Here is a 13,350-nt window from a genome sequence, read left to right on the forward strand (position 1 = left end):
TAGGGCACGGCCACGTGGTCAGGTTTCCTGTGGCAGTTTTGGAATCAAAACCAACAGTGAATTCAAAAAGAGGGGACGTCATATATGTCCATTATAATCGCTCTTCTTTTATGATCCACTCCTGATTTTGACTTCAAAAACGGCATCCAGAAACCTGACCGTGTGGCCGTGCCCTTAGGATTAGCAGATGATTTCAAGGGGAAATTAGATGTTTTCTATCAGTAGGATGACAATCAGGTGTGAGGGGGTGACCGGTTTTATTTAAAGAACAGGGATCTATCAAAGCCTTATCTTTACAACATGTTTTTGGAAGTGCATATTGGCACGAACAAAGATTTCTGAAGACCTCAGAAGAAGAGTTATTAATGCTCATCAGGATGAAAAATTTTACAAATCAATCTCTTAAGTCTGGACTCCAAAAATCCAGTCAGACAGACTGTGTACAAATGGAGAAAATTCAAGACCATTATTATCCTCCCGAAAGCAAGGAAAAAAACATACAAGCTTGGTATTGTCGTATTGAGGCACAGAATAAGGATGTCATGTTGTTTTTAGCGCACAGTGAAAGCCGTGATGAGAAAACCCCAAAAACCTTGGCTTTTTTATTTTTATTTAACCCCACAAAGAATTGTTTCCCACGTTTCAATAATAGACATGGTAAATTAAATGGTACCCTGAAAGAATGCAACTTATCCTGGAAAAATAAGCCCTCATGTAGCTATATAAAAAGAAAATTAAATAAGTTATGGCTATTGGAATGTGGGGAGGAAAAAATGAAAATGCAAAATCAAAATGTGGCCAGTATTTAAAGAGGACCTTTCACCGGTCCTGAGATTATCATGTAAATAGCTGGCTGTGAAGGGCACAGAGAAGTCATGTTGCAGTGCTTACTAAGTTTCCTATGCGCCGCTCCGTTCGCCCGCTGTGCCCCCTTGTATTGGTTTCCTGCCTGGTATGTAAATTCATACAAATGGTACAGAGAGGAAGAAGAGACTGCAGCATTTCTCAATGGGCGTCTCCTCCTTGGCTGTGAGCTGTCCAAGTCACAGGGAGAAGGAGACGCCCATTGAGAAACACAGCCGTCTCCTTTTCCCTGTACCGATGTGTACCCTACCCAACCTGCTACAAGATGCCGCTGTTTCCTAAGCACTGCAACAGACTGCATTTCATGTGATGTTGGGAACTCTCAGGGGTTGGAGTTACAAGTCTGGAGTGGAAGGCAGCAGCCATCTTAGGGTCCATTCACACGTCCGCAGTGTTTTGCAGATCCGCAAAACACTGGGCCGGCACCCCAATAGAAATGCTCATTTTTGGCGGGGCCGCGGACCGAAAATGTGTGCTGTCCGCATCTTTTCCGTCCCCATTGAAAATAAATGGGTCTGCACCCGTTCCGCATAATTGCGGAACGGATCTGGACCCAAAGTGCGGACGTCTGAATGGACCCTTAGAGTGAGGCTGTGAGAGACACTGAGGAACTGTGTGAGCAGGGAGTCCGATAGCATCAGGTGTGAGAGCATCCCTCAGTGACCAGAGCTGCAGCTAAGTGTAGCTGATCGTGTTCAAGACCCTGATCCTGTCCAGAGGAACGAGGATTGCTTCCAGGAACGCTGATGAGAGCAGACGAACAAAGCAACATACACTGCGGTACCGCATGCTTGTTAGAGACATTTGTTCTGTGGATGCAAAGCAGACCCGGGTCGGTAAGATCGTGCACGCACCTCATCACAGTGTTGGCACCTAGAGACTGAGACCAGGCCTGAAGTTAGTTAGTTAGGGTCTCTGTTTGTGTCAGGCCAAAAGTGTTACTACTGTTCATTTCAAGGACTTCATAATTTAAAGCAACATTTCACATTGGGGAGCTGATAAAATTCTCACGAACTCAAGACAGGCTGGCGTTTTCTTGCTCAGAAGGAATACTGAGGCACGTGCTACAGGACCAGTTATGGGAGGGGGGATACTGTAGAACTTAAGATTGTAAGCTGTTGTGCTGCACCGCAGGCTAGCCCGTACCACACACCCATACAGTGATTCTTGTTTTTAGGGTAATAACAGGTAAGGTGTGGCAGTGTAGTTGTGCCCGCCAGCAGGTAAATTACTGCACTTTTCCCTTTCATCCATCGTAGGATGCCGTGCTGTGCAGCACAAGGGTCTCAGCCTTCGGCTATGTAAATTGATTGTATGTTCCCAGCATTTGTGGTTGTGCTCATTGCCACGTTTAAGTAAAATACTGTTTTGTCAAAAGTTGGTGTTGGAGTTGCTTTCCTCGTTCGTGACGTCACTGTATCCTGGGTAGCCCACCCTGGTACTTGGCTTACAACTGCATAGTCCCACTCACCACATCAAGGTGGCTGCTTATTAGTGGGTCCCTACTCTAATCTGTCACAGTGCCATGTGATGACCGCTGCCGCCACAAACGCAACACCTGCAGATAGCGAGACCCAGTAGCCTAACAATACCCCTGCTATCAGGGTAAACCTCCATGGCACTGGGCCCCACCAGCCCACGGGCACAGCATCATATAAACAACAGCCACCATCTGTAAAACACAGTGGTGGTAATGTTACAGCAGTGGCTCAGCAATATTCTTCCTAGCTTGCTAGTTCCTGCAAAGGAGTACTGTATTCGGTTGTCTGCTCGTGTTCTGACTTCTGCCTGTTTACTGAATTCTGACCCTCCACTATATGACCTGTGTCTGACCTCCATATATATTGATCTTTTGCTGCCTGCCCTGACCTTGGGACTGTTTATTGGATTTCTTGTACTCTGCCTACCCTGACCTTGGCCTGACTACCGTTTTCCCTGACCTGTCGGTGCTTTGCATTGGTGTCTTTGACCCCTGTGGGTCAGCTGTCAATCCAGGAGATTGCAGCCTGCTGGCTGACCTATAGCAAAGCCCAGTCACAGTCTATGGTGTGTTCAGTCTGCACCTTCCACTTCCCCCATGCTATGACGGAACCAAAAGTCTTGCCAACGCTTCCTGAACCATTGCACCGTGCACTTTGATCTGCCGGTCTACCAGTTTCCTACTGACCAGTCCCAGGTAGCTTTCTTGGTTTCTCTCCTGTCCAGTGAAACACTTGCCTGGGCCGCTCCCCTCTAGGAACGCAGCAACCCAGTGACCAGCAACTTTCAGGATTTCTTGACTACCTTCCGCAAGGTCTTTGAGGAGCTTATTTCTACTTCTTCTGTGTGGTACTAGTATTTTTAGAGAGACTGTTTTTGCAGTATAGCATTTGGTAGCATTGGAGAGCACAGCGTGCACGGTATTGGTGGTGGCACCAGGATGACACTTGGGGCACTAGAACGGGGAGAAGAATGATGGAACCGGATATATCTGTGTGGCAAACTCTGCAGAGCTGGAATAAGCATCATGTTGGTCTGGACCGAATGGAGAAGACAAAAGAGAATGTCTACATCAGGGGACACGTCACCGGATGTAAGTTGACAATGGCGTAACCAGATGTAATAAAGGCCTAGAGCATTTATTAGATAAAAAAAAAAATTCTAAGTAAAAAAAAAACACAATTTTTCCATTGGTAAAAAAAAGCTTTTCAATGAAAAAAATTTTACAAAAATTAAATTTCCTCCACATATTTGGTACCACCGTGTCCGTGATAACCTGCACTAAACAATTATCATGCAGGAGGTAAAATAAAGGTAATCAGTCAGTTTATCCCAAAATAGTGCCGTTAAAAACTACTACAAAAAACAAGCCCTCATAAGGCTACTTTCACACATGCGGCAGAGAGATCCGGCAAGCAGTTCCGTCGCCGGAACTGCCTGCCGGATCAGGCAAAACATATGCCAACTGATGGCATTAGTAAGACTGATCAGGATCCTTATCAGTCTTAAAAATGCCTGATCAGTCGAAAAAAAATGCATTGAAATGCCGGATCAGTCTTTCCGGTGTCATCCGGCAAAACGGATCCAGCATTTATTTTTTTCACCTTTTTTTCAGTCTGCGCATGCACAGACCGGAAGGACGGGTCCGGCAATAATACATTCCTATGGCAAGTCTTCAGTTTTTTTTGCCGGAGATAAAACTGTAGCATGCTGCGGTTCTCTCTTTTGCCTGATCAGTCAAAATGACTGAACTGAAGACATCCTGAACGGATTACTCTCCATTCAGAATGCATGGGGATAAAACTGATCAGTTCTTTTCCGGTATAAAGCCCCTGTGACGGAACTCAGCGCCGGAAAAGAAAAACACTAGTGTGGAAGTAGCCTTAGGCTACATCAAAGGGAAAAATAAAAAAAAGTTATAGCTCTTGGAATGTGACAAAAAAATAAAATAAAATAAATCCCTAAGGCCCAAAACAAGGTCACAAGGGGTTAACAAAGTCCCAAAAATAAACTTTTTTAATTTAATAAGATCTCAAAAAGAGTAAGTACACTTGTAATAAGCCACATAATACACAGGTAAACCCTATACAGTTATACATAAATCTCAAACAGATATGGGTAGCGTTCGTTAAATGATGCCGAAAGTATCCCACAAAACATAACAGGTAAGTACCACCCACACCCGGCCACACACTGGGGCCACCCAACCCCTCATGAGAGACAGTACGCCCGCTCCTTCCTGCGCGCCCTGACTGGGAAGACGCAGGACAGTCACATGACCGCTCGCCAGCCCACGTGACCTCTACGTCATCGCCCCAACCGCGAACTGCTGTATTCCTGCCCCGACTTGTCCTGTTCCGAGAAGCGGCAAAGTGTGAACGGCGAGCGCGGTACCGAGATGTCCCGGAGGAGGTCACCTGACGACGAGGAGGAGAATGACGACATTAACGACATCACGAAGGACTTTGAAGTTGAGCAAGACGATGCAAACCGGCGTCAAATCCGACATCAGTACCGGGAGCTGATGCAGAGCATGTACCGTGAGTGCGCGGGACATGATGACGTCATGCGGGGGGGATGAATACTGTAGTGTGTGTGGGAGTCATGTGACTTTGTTGCCCATAGCAACGGTTTTGAAAGTGAAAGCTGAAGATTTATTGGTTGCTATGGGCAATAGCTTTCTGCGCTGCTGTGCCCCTCAGAGTAAAGGGGCGTCTCACTTCAGTAGGTGGCATTTATCATAAGTTAATACAAGGCACTTACTAATGTATTGTGATTGTCCATATTGCTTCCTTTGCTGGCTGGATTCATTTTTCCATCACATTATACACCGATTGTTTCCATGGTTACAACCACCCTGCAATCTATCAGTGGTGGTCGTGCTTGCACACTATAGGAAAAAGCGCAGACCTCTCTGGTGGCCGGGACCATGTGAACTCGCCTTGTATCTGTGCTGCAGCGGTGGTCGTAACTATAGAAACAAGCAGTGTACAATGTGATGGAAAAATGACTCCAGCCTGCAAAGGAAGCAACATGGACTATCACATTAGTAAGAGCCTTGTATTAACTTTCTCTACATGATAAATGCTGTTTTCGGAAGTGAGACAACCCCTTTAAAGGGGGATTCTGAGATACAACAACCAGCGCTCATGTGCAGCCATCTTGTACTGTAGTCACCATTTCTCCCCTAGGTGGCCCCATCCATTCTCCTCTGCAGCTTCCTCTGATGTTGCATCCACGTCTTTGCAGCCAAGACTTCTTGGGAGAGATTTATCAAGACTGGCGTAGTTGCCCATGGCAACAAGATCCCACCTTTCATTTTCCAGAGGAGAATTGAAAACTGAAAGGTGGACTCTGATTGGTTGCTATGGGCAACTAGGCCAGTTCTACTTTACACCAATTTTGATAAATCTCCTCCCTTGTCAGTGCTGTGCTCCAGGTTATCCCCTCTGATTGCCATGTCTCACCCCTGATCCTCCTTTCTGCCTGTAGTGAAGCAGGGGAGATCCAGCACAGAAAACTCAACAGCGCATGCGCTGTGTCTTCCCAGCAAACTGGAGGATGGGAGGGACAGGCTAATTAGATGGATGTAACCCCTTCAGGGGTTGATATTGCTTTACATTGAGGCTAGCCCCTACTCCCTGTGTGCATTTAGGGACTTGGGCGCCCATGACACTTTCACTAGTTGTCCTGCTCGGTAATACCCACTGCATACCCAGGCATACCGCACGCCTGCTGCTTTGGAGATGCTCCGACCTCGTTGGCTGACCATCACAGTTTGGAACAAAGTGGCTCCTTAATGTTCTTCATTTTTCCTGCTTCCTACACATCAACCACAAGAACGGGCTCTTCACCTCCTGCTAATGTATCTACGCCTTGACAGCATTGTCACCAGACAGTCAACGTTAGGCTATGTTCACACATGTGATCCAGCAGAGGAACAGACCGCCGGAGTTTACCGTGTCTGGCATAGCCCGATAGGACGGCACACCATCAGATCCACATTGATTAGAATGGGCTCCGGCATAAACACTGGTTTTTGCTGGACAACAAGACCTTCCTTGATGCGTTTCCATAGACTGCCAACGCAAATTTATTAGGGAATATGAGTTGTCTGGTAATTGGATCACTGGGGGGGGGGGGGGAGTTCCGGCGGCGGCATGGCAGCGCACGACGAGAGGCAGCCGGACTAAAAGTACTGCATGTGCTGCCATGCCGCCGCCGGAACTCCCCCCCCCCCCCCCCCCTCATTATAGTCAATGGGGACGGAGCTGCAGTCCAGGGCCACACATGAGCTAGCGGCAGGACGGATCCGACAGGCTGTTCACCCGCCGGGACATCCTGCCGCTAATGTGAAACTAGCCATATAGGAACATATATTCATATGTGGTGACATTGCCCAGGAGTCAATTATCATGTAAATTATCGTTAAATTGAGCGAAACTGCAAGATTATCGAGCAGTGTAAAAGCAAAGAACGATAGAGCGACAATCGGTAGATTTCTCGTTGGTTCGATCATTTGTGTGGGCACAAAAATCATTGGTGGACCATAACGATTTCATACATGTACACAGGAATCGCTCACTGCACGCGCGATTATGCCGTGGGTGTGTTAAAGCATTCTGCAGCTCAAGTTATCGCTTTGTGTAAGTGCAACTGCCTGCTTAGTAATTTCGATCGCATGTTCCATCGTTTGCAATTTTGTGAACGATAATCGGCGCGTCTAAAGGGTCATTGTTGGAACATTCCCTGCACCAAGAAACGATTCGTTTGTCGCTCAGTCGTACCAATCATCGCTTCGTGTAAAGTTACCTTAAAGGGGTTGTGTCACTTCAGCAAATGGCACTTACTAATGTACTGTGAATGTCCATATTGCTTCCGTCGCTGGCTGGATTCATTTTTCCATCATGTGATACACTGCTTGTTTCCATGGTTACGACCACCACTGATGGATTGCTGAGTGGTCATACCCATGGATACAAGCAGTGTATAACGTGATGGAAAAATGAATCCAGCCAGCAAAGGAGGAAATATGGACAGTCACAATACATTAGTAAGTGCTTTGTTTTAACTTTCTCTACAGTGACAAAGCCCCTTTAAGATACTAGTGAAGTAGTCATTTTTGGGATTGTTCCCAATGTTTGATACCCTTTGATACTTGGCCATTCGATCCAATGAGAGGGTGGACCATAGACCCGGGGGGTTGCTGGCCCACAATCTTCAGATACAGGGAATGAGAGGGTTGATCATAGACTCGGGGGAGGGGGGGGGGGGATGAGTAGTAGTTTCCTCCGCACTTCTGGATAAAAACATCCACTTTTAGTTCATACTTTTCCATGTCCCGTTTGGCAGACTCTTCCTAGGCCACTGATCTCACATTCATCACGGGTGACTGATGTTAATAAAATGAGTTTATCGTGGGTTTCTGAAGAAGCTACCTCAAAAGTGACAACCAGTATGGCTGCCCCGGCTGGTGTCAGCTTTGTAAATTGGCAGATCTGATTACAGTTTATCTTTCAGCTTTGTGCAAGACACAGAGAATGAACTATCAAAATGTCTTAGGCTACCTTCACACTCGCGTTTGGTGCGGATCCGCCATGGATCTGCACAGACGGATCTGTTCAGATAATACAACCATCTGCATCCGTTCAGAACGGATCCGTTTTGTATTATCTTTAACATAGCCAAGACGAATCCTTCTTGAACACCATTTTATAGTCAATGGGGACGGATCTGTTTTCTATTGTGTCATAGAAAACGGATCCGTCCCTTTTGACTTGCCTTGTGTGCTAGGACGGATCCGTTTGTATTATCTTTAACATAGCCAAAACGGATCCGTCTTGAACACCATTGAAAGTCAATGGGAGACGGATCCGTTTTCTATTGTGTCATATTGGCTCAGTTTCGTCAGATGGACACCAAAAATGCTGCAGGCAGCGTTTTGGTGACCGCATCCAGAGCGGAATGGAGACTGAACTGATGCAAACTGATGCAATCTGAGCGGATCCTTTTCCATCAGAATGCTTTAGGGCAAAACTGATCTGTTTTGGACCGCTTGTGAGAGCCCTGAACGGATCTCAGAAACGGAAAGCCAAAATGCCAGTGTGAAAGTAGACTTATCGGATGCCAGAGTTACTGAACGTTTCTATACTGATGAAATCTCTCCTTCTTCAGGACGTGTTGAACCTTTCTTTTAATGCTTCTTTTTGTGCAGAGAACCGAGATGACATGCTGAGCTCCAGAAGTAACAAGCTCACGGACACTCTCCATGCAGCCAATCAGCTCTTTGCAGAAGGTAAGTGACTACCATTAGGCCACCGTCAGGTTTCTGTCCGCTCCTACATCCTGACGGAATCCACTGGCAATCTGTGGGAAAACTCTGCATGCTGCAGAGTTTAAAGGGGTACTCCGTCTTTTAGATATTGAGAACCGCTCCTCAGGAAAGGTCATCAATATCACATTGGTGGAGCACCCCCACTGACCCGCTGTTTGCTGAAGCCGCTGGAAACATAACCGTAGATGAAGCTGGAAGCAGAAGGCTGTGTCCACTGCCAGGGTTTCCATATAGAGAAGCTGCGGATTAGCTCTAGGGATGAGCGAATCTACTTCGGATGACACATCTGAAGTCGATTCGCATAAAACTTTGTTCTAATACTGTACAGAGCAGGAGCTCTGTACAGTATTAGAATGTATTGGCTGCAATGAGCCGAAGTTATTGCTTTGCGAAGTCTCGCGAGACTTAGCATAATAACTTCATAAATTGATTTATACTGTAAAAAAAAAAAAAAAACATTTCCAGAACTCTGGTTCGGGAAATGTTTATTTTTTATTTTTTTTACAGTATAAATCAAGTTCTGAAGTTATTATGCGAAGTCTTGCGAGACTTCACGAAGCAAAAAACTTTGGCTCATCGGAGCCCATACATTCTAATACTGTACAGAGCTCCTGCTCTGTACAGTATTAGAACAAAGTTTTATCTGAATCGACTTCGGATGTTTGATCCGAAGTAGATTCGCTCATTCCTAATTAGCCCCATTGAATTACAATGGGGCAAGTGTAGATTCACTGACGCATCCACAGCTGAAATCCGAGTTCAGCCTCAGGTTTGTGCCACTATTTGTCTTTATAAATTCACAGCAGATAAAAGGCATTTCTGACCCATGTAAATATATCCTAAAGCTTCCCACAAACATCTCGCAGAAGTTGTTGCCTTTGATGCCCAGTCATTTTATAGTAAATCTACATTAAAATGTAAATATTTAAAGCAGATTTATCAGCAAAATGGGCCAGAATACCCTTAGTCTACTACGGATTTGGATGCTGAAAACCCACAACGAATCCTTAGGAGTTACATGCGGATTTGCCAGGGAGTGCATTGTCTGTTTAGTAAAGGATGAAATCTACGGAGGAAAACCGCAGCCTAAATTGGCGTTCTGAAGATATAAAATCTGTACTGTGAGTCAAGTGATGTGTGGATTGCAGAAAGTTTCCACAGTGTGTGGATGACATTTTTAAAAAATCTTGTCCATTTTTGCTCCTGTTGTATACACTGTGGATTCTGCAGAACATCCACCACATGTGGCCATAGCTGTAAACTACACTAGCCACAGGTGGCAGAAGTAAGAGGAAAGTGTCTGATTTGCTGAGGCTACTTTCACACCTGCCCTTTTCCCTTTCCGGTTTTGAGATCCGTCATAGGATCTCAAAACTGTAGGAAAACGATTCAGTTTTGACCCCATTTATTTTCAATGGGGACAAAACTGAACAAACCGGAACCGAGTTTGCCAGAATGCATTCCGTTCTGTTTTGTGTTCGTCATGGGAAACTGAACATGCCGGATCTGGCATCAAAAACCATGTAAATCAATGGTGCTGAATCCGCAATTTTTTATTTTTTTTTATAAATAAAAAAAAAAAAAGGATCTGGCGACCATTGACTTACAACAGTACTTGATGTCAGATCCGGCATGTTCATTTTCAATATAATACAACCGGATCCTTTCATAACAGATGCAACCGGTTGTATTATTCAAACGGATGTGTTTTCCTGCGGTTTTGAGATCCTTTGACGGATCTCAAAACAGAAAAGTAAAACGCAGATGTGAAAGTAGCCTTAGGCTACTTTCACACTCGCGTTTTGGCTTTCCGTTTGTGAGATCCGTTCAGGGCTCTCACAAGCGGTCCAAAACGGATCAGTTTTGCCCTAATGCATTCTGAATGGAAAAGGATCCGCTCGGAATGCATCAGTTTGCCTCCGTTCCGCTTTGGAGGCGGACACCAAATGGTTGCTTGCAGCGTTTTGGTGTCCGCCTGATGAGGAGGAGGCAAACACACAATCCTGACACACAATGTAAGTCAATGGGGATGGATCCGTTTTCTCTGGCACAATAGAATACAGATCTGTCTCCCATTAACTTTCAATGGTGTTCAAGACGGATCCGTCTTGGCTATGTTAAAGATAATACAACCGCATGCATCCGTCATGAACGGATCAGTTTGTATTATCTGAACTGAAGCGTTTGTGCAGATCCATGACGGATCCGCACCAAACGCGAGGGTGAAAGTAGCCTTAGCGAGTTGCTCTAAGATTATGTCAAAAGTGACTTTGGTAAATTTGGTGCAGTTTGCCATTTTTTTGCTTCTCGGTGAATTAATGCACCTTTCATCCCTAGTCTCCAAGCCCAGAGAAGCTGCACTCGATGCTCAGTTACTCGTTTTGGCAACCAATCTCGGGAAGGAAAAGGCCAATCAGCTCCAAGCAGACATGACGGTTTTCGACCCAACGTCATTTGCTGAAGACCTGGTATGTTATATGTATTTACATGGAAGTGATACAGCTGCCCATAGACATTAGATTGTAGCACTAGAAGGAAGCCGGACCATGGTAATCGAGCTTGTGGTGGACAAGGCGCAGAACACAACCAGGCGTCCAATATAGTTTTACTTTATTCTGAGACAACGCGTTTCGGGGTACATGGGACCCCTTTGTCAAGTCTGGATCGCTGAAGCCAAGCAGCTAAGTAACGCGATCGAGCTGTGCCGTACAAGATCTCCATAAACAGACACGGCTGTGTGTAGTAGCCCTAATTCCTTTAGGCCCCTTTCACAGGAGCGAGTATTCCGCGCGGGTGCGATGCGTGAGTTGAACGCATTGCACCCGCACTGAATCCTGACCCATTCATTTCTATGGGGCTGTTCACATGAGCGGTGATTTTCACGCATCACTTATGCGTTGCATGAAAATCGCAGCATGCTCCTCTTTGTGCGTTGCGGTGCGATAATCTACGCAACGCAGGCCCCATAGAAGTAAATGGGGTTGCGTGAAAATCGCAAGCATCCGCAAGCAAGTGCGGATGCGGTGCGATTTTCACGCATGGGTTCTAGGTGACAGTCTATTCACTGTATTATTTTCTAGGGGTGCACCGAAATTTCGGCGGCCGAAAATATCGGCCGAGAATGCACCTAATCTGTTTCTGCCGATATTTTTACATATCGGCCGGAAATAGCGGGGAGGAGCTGGGGGCCGGTGCGTTCACTGTGCTCCGGCCCCCAGCTCCAGTAGTTATAAAATGTTGTACAATTAATAAGCATTCTATTCATTTGGCCCCCCTCTGCAGTATTACATTCAATACAGCCACATCCTACTCACAGGGCTGTGCTGGCCGGCCGGGCAGACGAGCGGCAGCATCACGACTGACGTCACATGCCTGCGCCGCCTCCTTCATTCAGAAAGTAGACCGGGCACATGACGTCAGTTGTGACGCTGCCGCTCCTCTGCCCGGCCGGCCAGCATTAAGATGACAGCCCTGTGAGTAGGATGTGGCTGTATTGAATGTAATACTGCAGAGGGGGCCAAATGAATAGATTTCTTATTAATTGTACAACATTTTATAACTACTGGAGCTGGGGGCCGGAGAACAGTGAACGCACCGGCCCCCAGCTCCTCCTTCCAGTTCCTCCCCGCTATTTTCTATTAATCTATTAATTGTACAATGGGGGCTGTGGATGGCACTGTTATGGGGTGGGGGTCTGTGGATGGCACTGTTATGGGGTGGGTGGGGGTCTGTGGATGGCACTGTTATGGGGTGGGTGGGGGTCTGTGGATGGCACTGTTATGAGGTGGGGGGGTCTGTGGATGGCACTGTTATGAGGTGGGGGGGTCTGTGGATCAGTGGATGGCACTGTTATGAGGTGGGGGGGTCTGTGGATGGCACTGTTATGGGGTGGGTGGGGGTCTGTGGATGGCACTGTTATGGGGTGGGTGGGGGTCTGTGGATGGCACTGTTATGGGGTGGGTGGGGGTCTGTGGATGGCACTGTTATGAGGTGGGGGGGTCTGTGGATGGCACTGTTATGGGGTGGGGGGTCTTTTAAAAGTATTTGGGCAAAAAGGCAGTTTCGGTTTCGGTTTCGGTCAAGGGGTATCCTGAATTTTCGGTTTCGGTTTCGGACCAGAATTTTCATTTCGGTGCACCCCTATTATTTTCCCTTATAACATGGTTATAAGGGAAAATAATAGCATTCTGACTACAGAATACATAGTATAATAGTGCTGGAAGGGTTAAAAAAAAAAAAAAAAAGTTAACTCACCTTATCCTCTTGTTCGCGTAGTTCGTTCCCGGTCTGTTCTTTGCTAGCTGTGGGCTTGGGCTAAAGGACCTTTGATGACATCAGATCACATGCTCCATCACCATGGTGATGGACCATGTGATTGGAGCATGTGATCTGACGTCACCACAGGTCATTCAGCCCAAGCCCACAGCTAGCAAAGAACAGACCGGGAACGAACTACGCGAACAAGAGGATAAGGTGAGTTAACTTTTTTTTTTTTTTTTTAACCCTTCCAGCACTATTATACTATGTATTCTGTAGTCAGAATGCTATTATTTTCCCTTATAACCATGTTATAAGGGAAAATAATACAATCTTCAGAACATCAATCCCAAGCCCGAACTTCTGTGAAGAAGTTCGGGTTTGGGTACCAAACATACGCGATTTTTCTCACGCGA

General features: G+C 46.2%; 2 protein-coding genes across 9 annotated transcripts in view; one reads left to right on the forward strand and one right to left on the reverse strand.

Moving 5' to 3' along the window:
• The window catches only part of TACC2 (transforming acidic coiled-coil containing protein 2), a 181,918-nt gene extending 180,982 nt beyond the window's left edge, over positions 1-936 (reverse strand). For 2 of the 5 annotated variants that reach the window (XM_044296930.1, XM_044296931.1), the window contains exon 1: positions 892-936. The gene's annotated coding sequence lies outside the window, so the exon portion shown is untranslated. The remainder of the gene's footprint in view (positions 1-891) is intronic. The other 3 variants (XM_044296932.1, XM_044296933.1, XM_044296934.1) reach the window with 3 other exon arrangements.
• A 3,692-nt stretch (positions 937-4,628) lies between these two features.
• NSMCE4A (NSE4 homolog A, SMC5-SMC6 complex component) overlaps positions 4,629-13,350 on the forward strand; it is a 30,053-nt gene continuing 21,331 nt past the window's right edge. For 2 of the 4 annotated variants that reach the window (XR_006390430.1, XM_044298296.1), the window contains exons 1-3: positions 4,629-4,883; positions 8,558-8,638; positions 11,015-11,145. Coding sequence is in view for 2 of the 4 variants with exons in the window: in XM_044298296.1 (XP_044154231.1) it covers positions 4,742-4,883; positions 8,558-8,638; positions 11,015-11,145 (354 nt within the window). In the remaining 2 variants the exon portion in view is untranslated. The remainder of the gene's footprint in view (positions 4,884-8,557; positions 8,639-11,014; positions 11,146-13,350) is intronic. The other 2 variants (XR_006390429.1, XM_044298295.1) reach the window with 1 other exon arrangement.

This window comes from Bufo gargarizans, chromosome 6 (genome assembly GCF_014858855.1).
Source record: "Bufo gargarizans isolate SCDJY-AF-19 chromosome 6, ASM1485885v1, whole genome shotgun sequence".
NCBI lineage: Eukaryota > Metazoa > Chordata > Amphibia > Anura > Bufonidae > Bufo > Bufo gargarizans.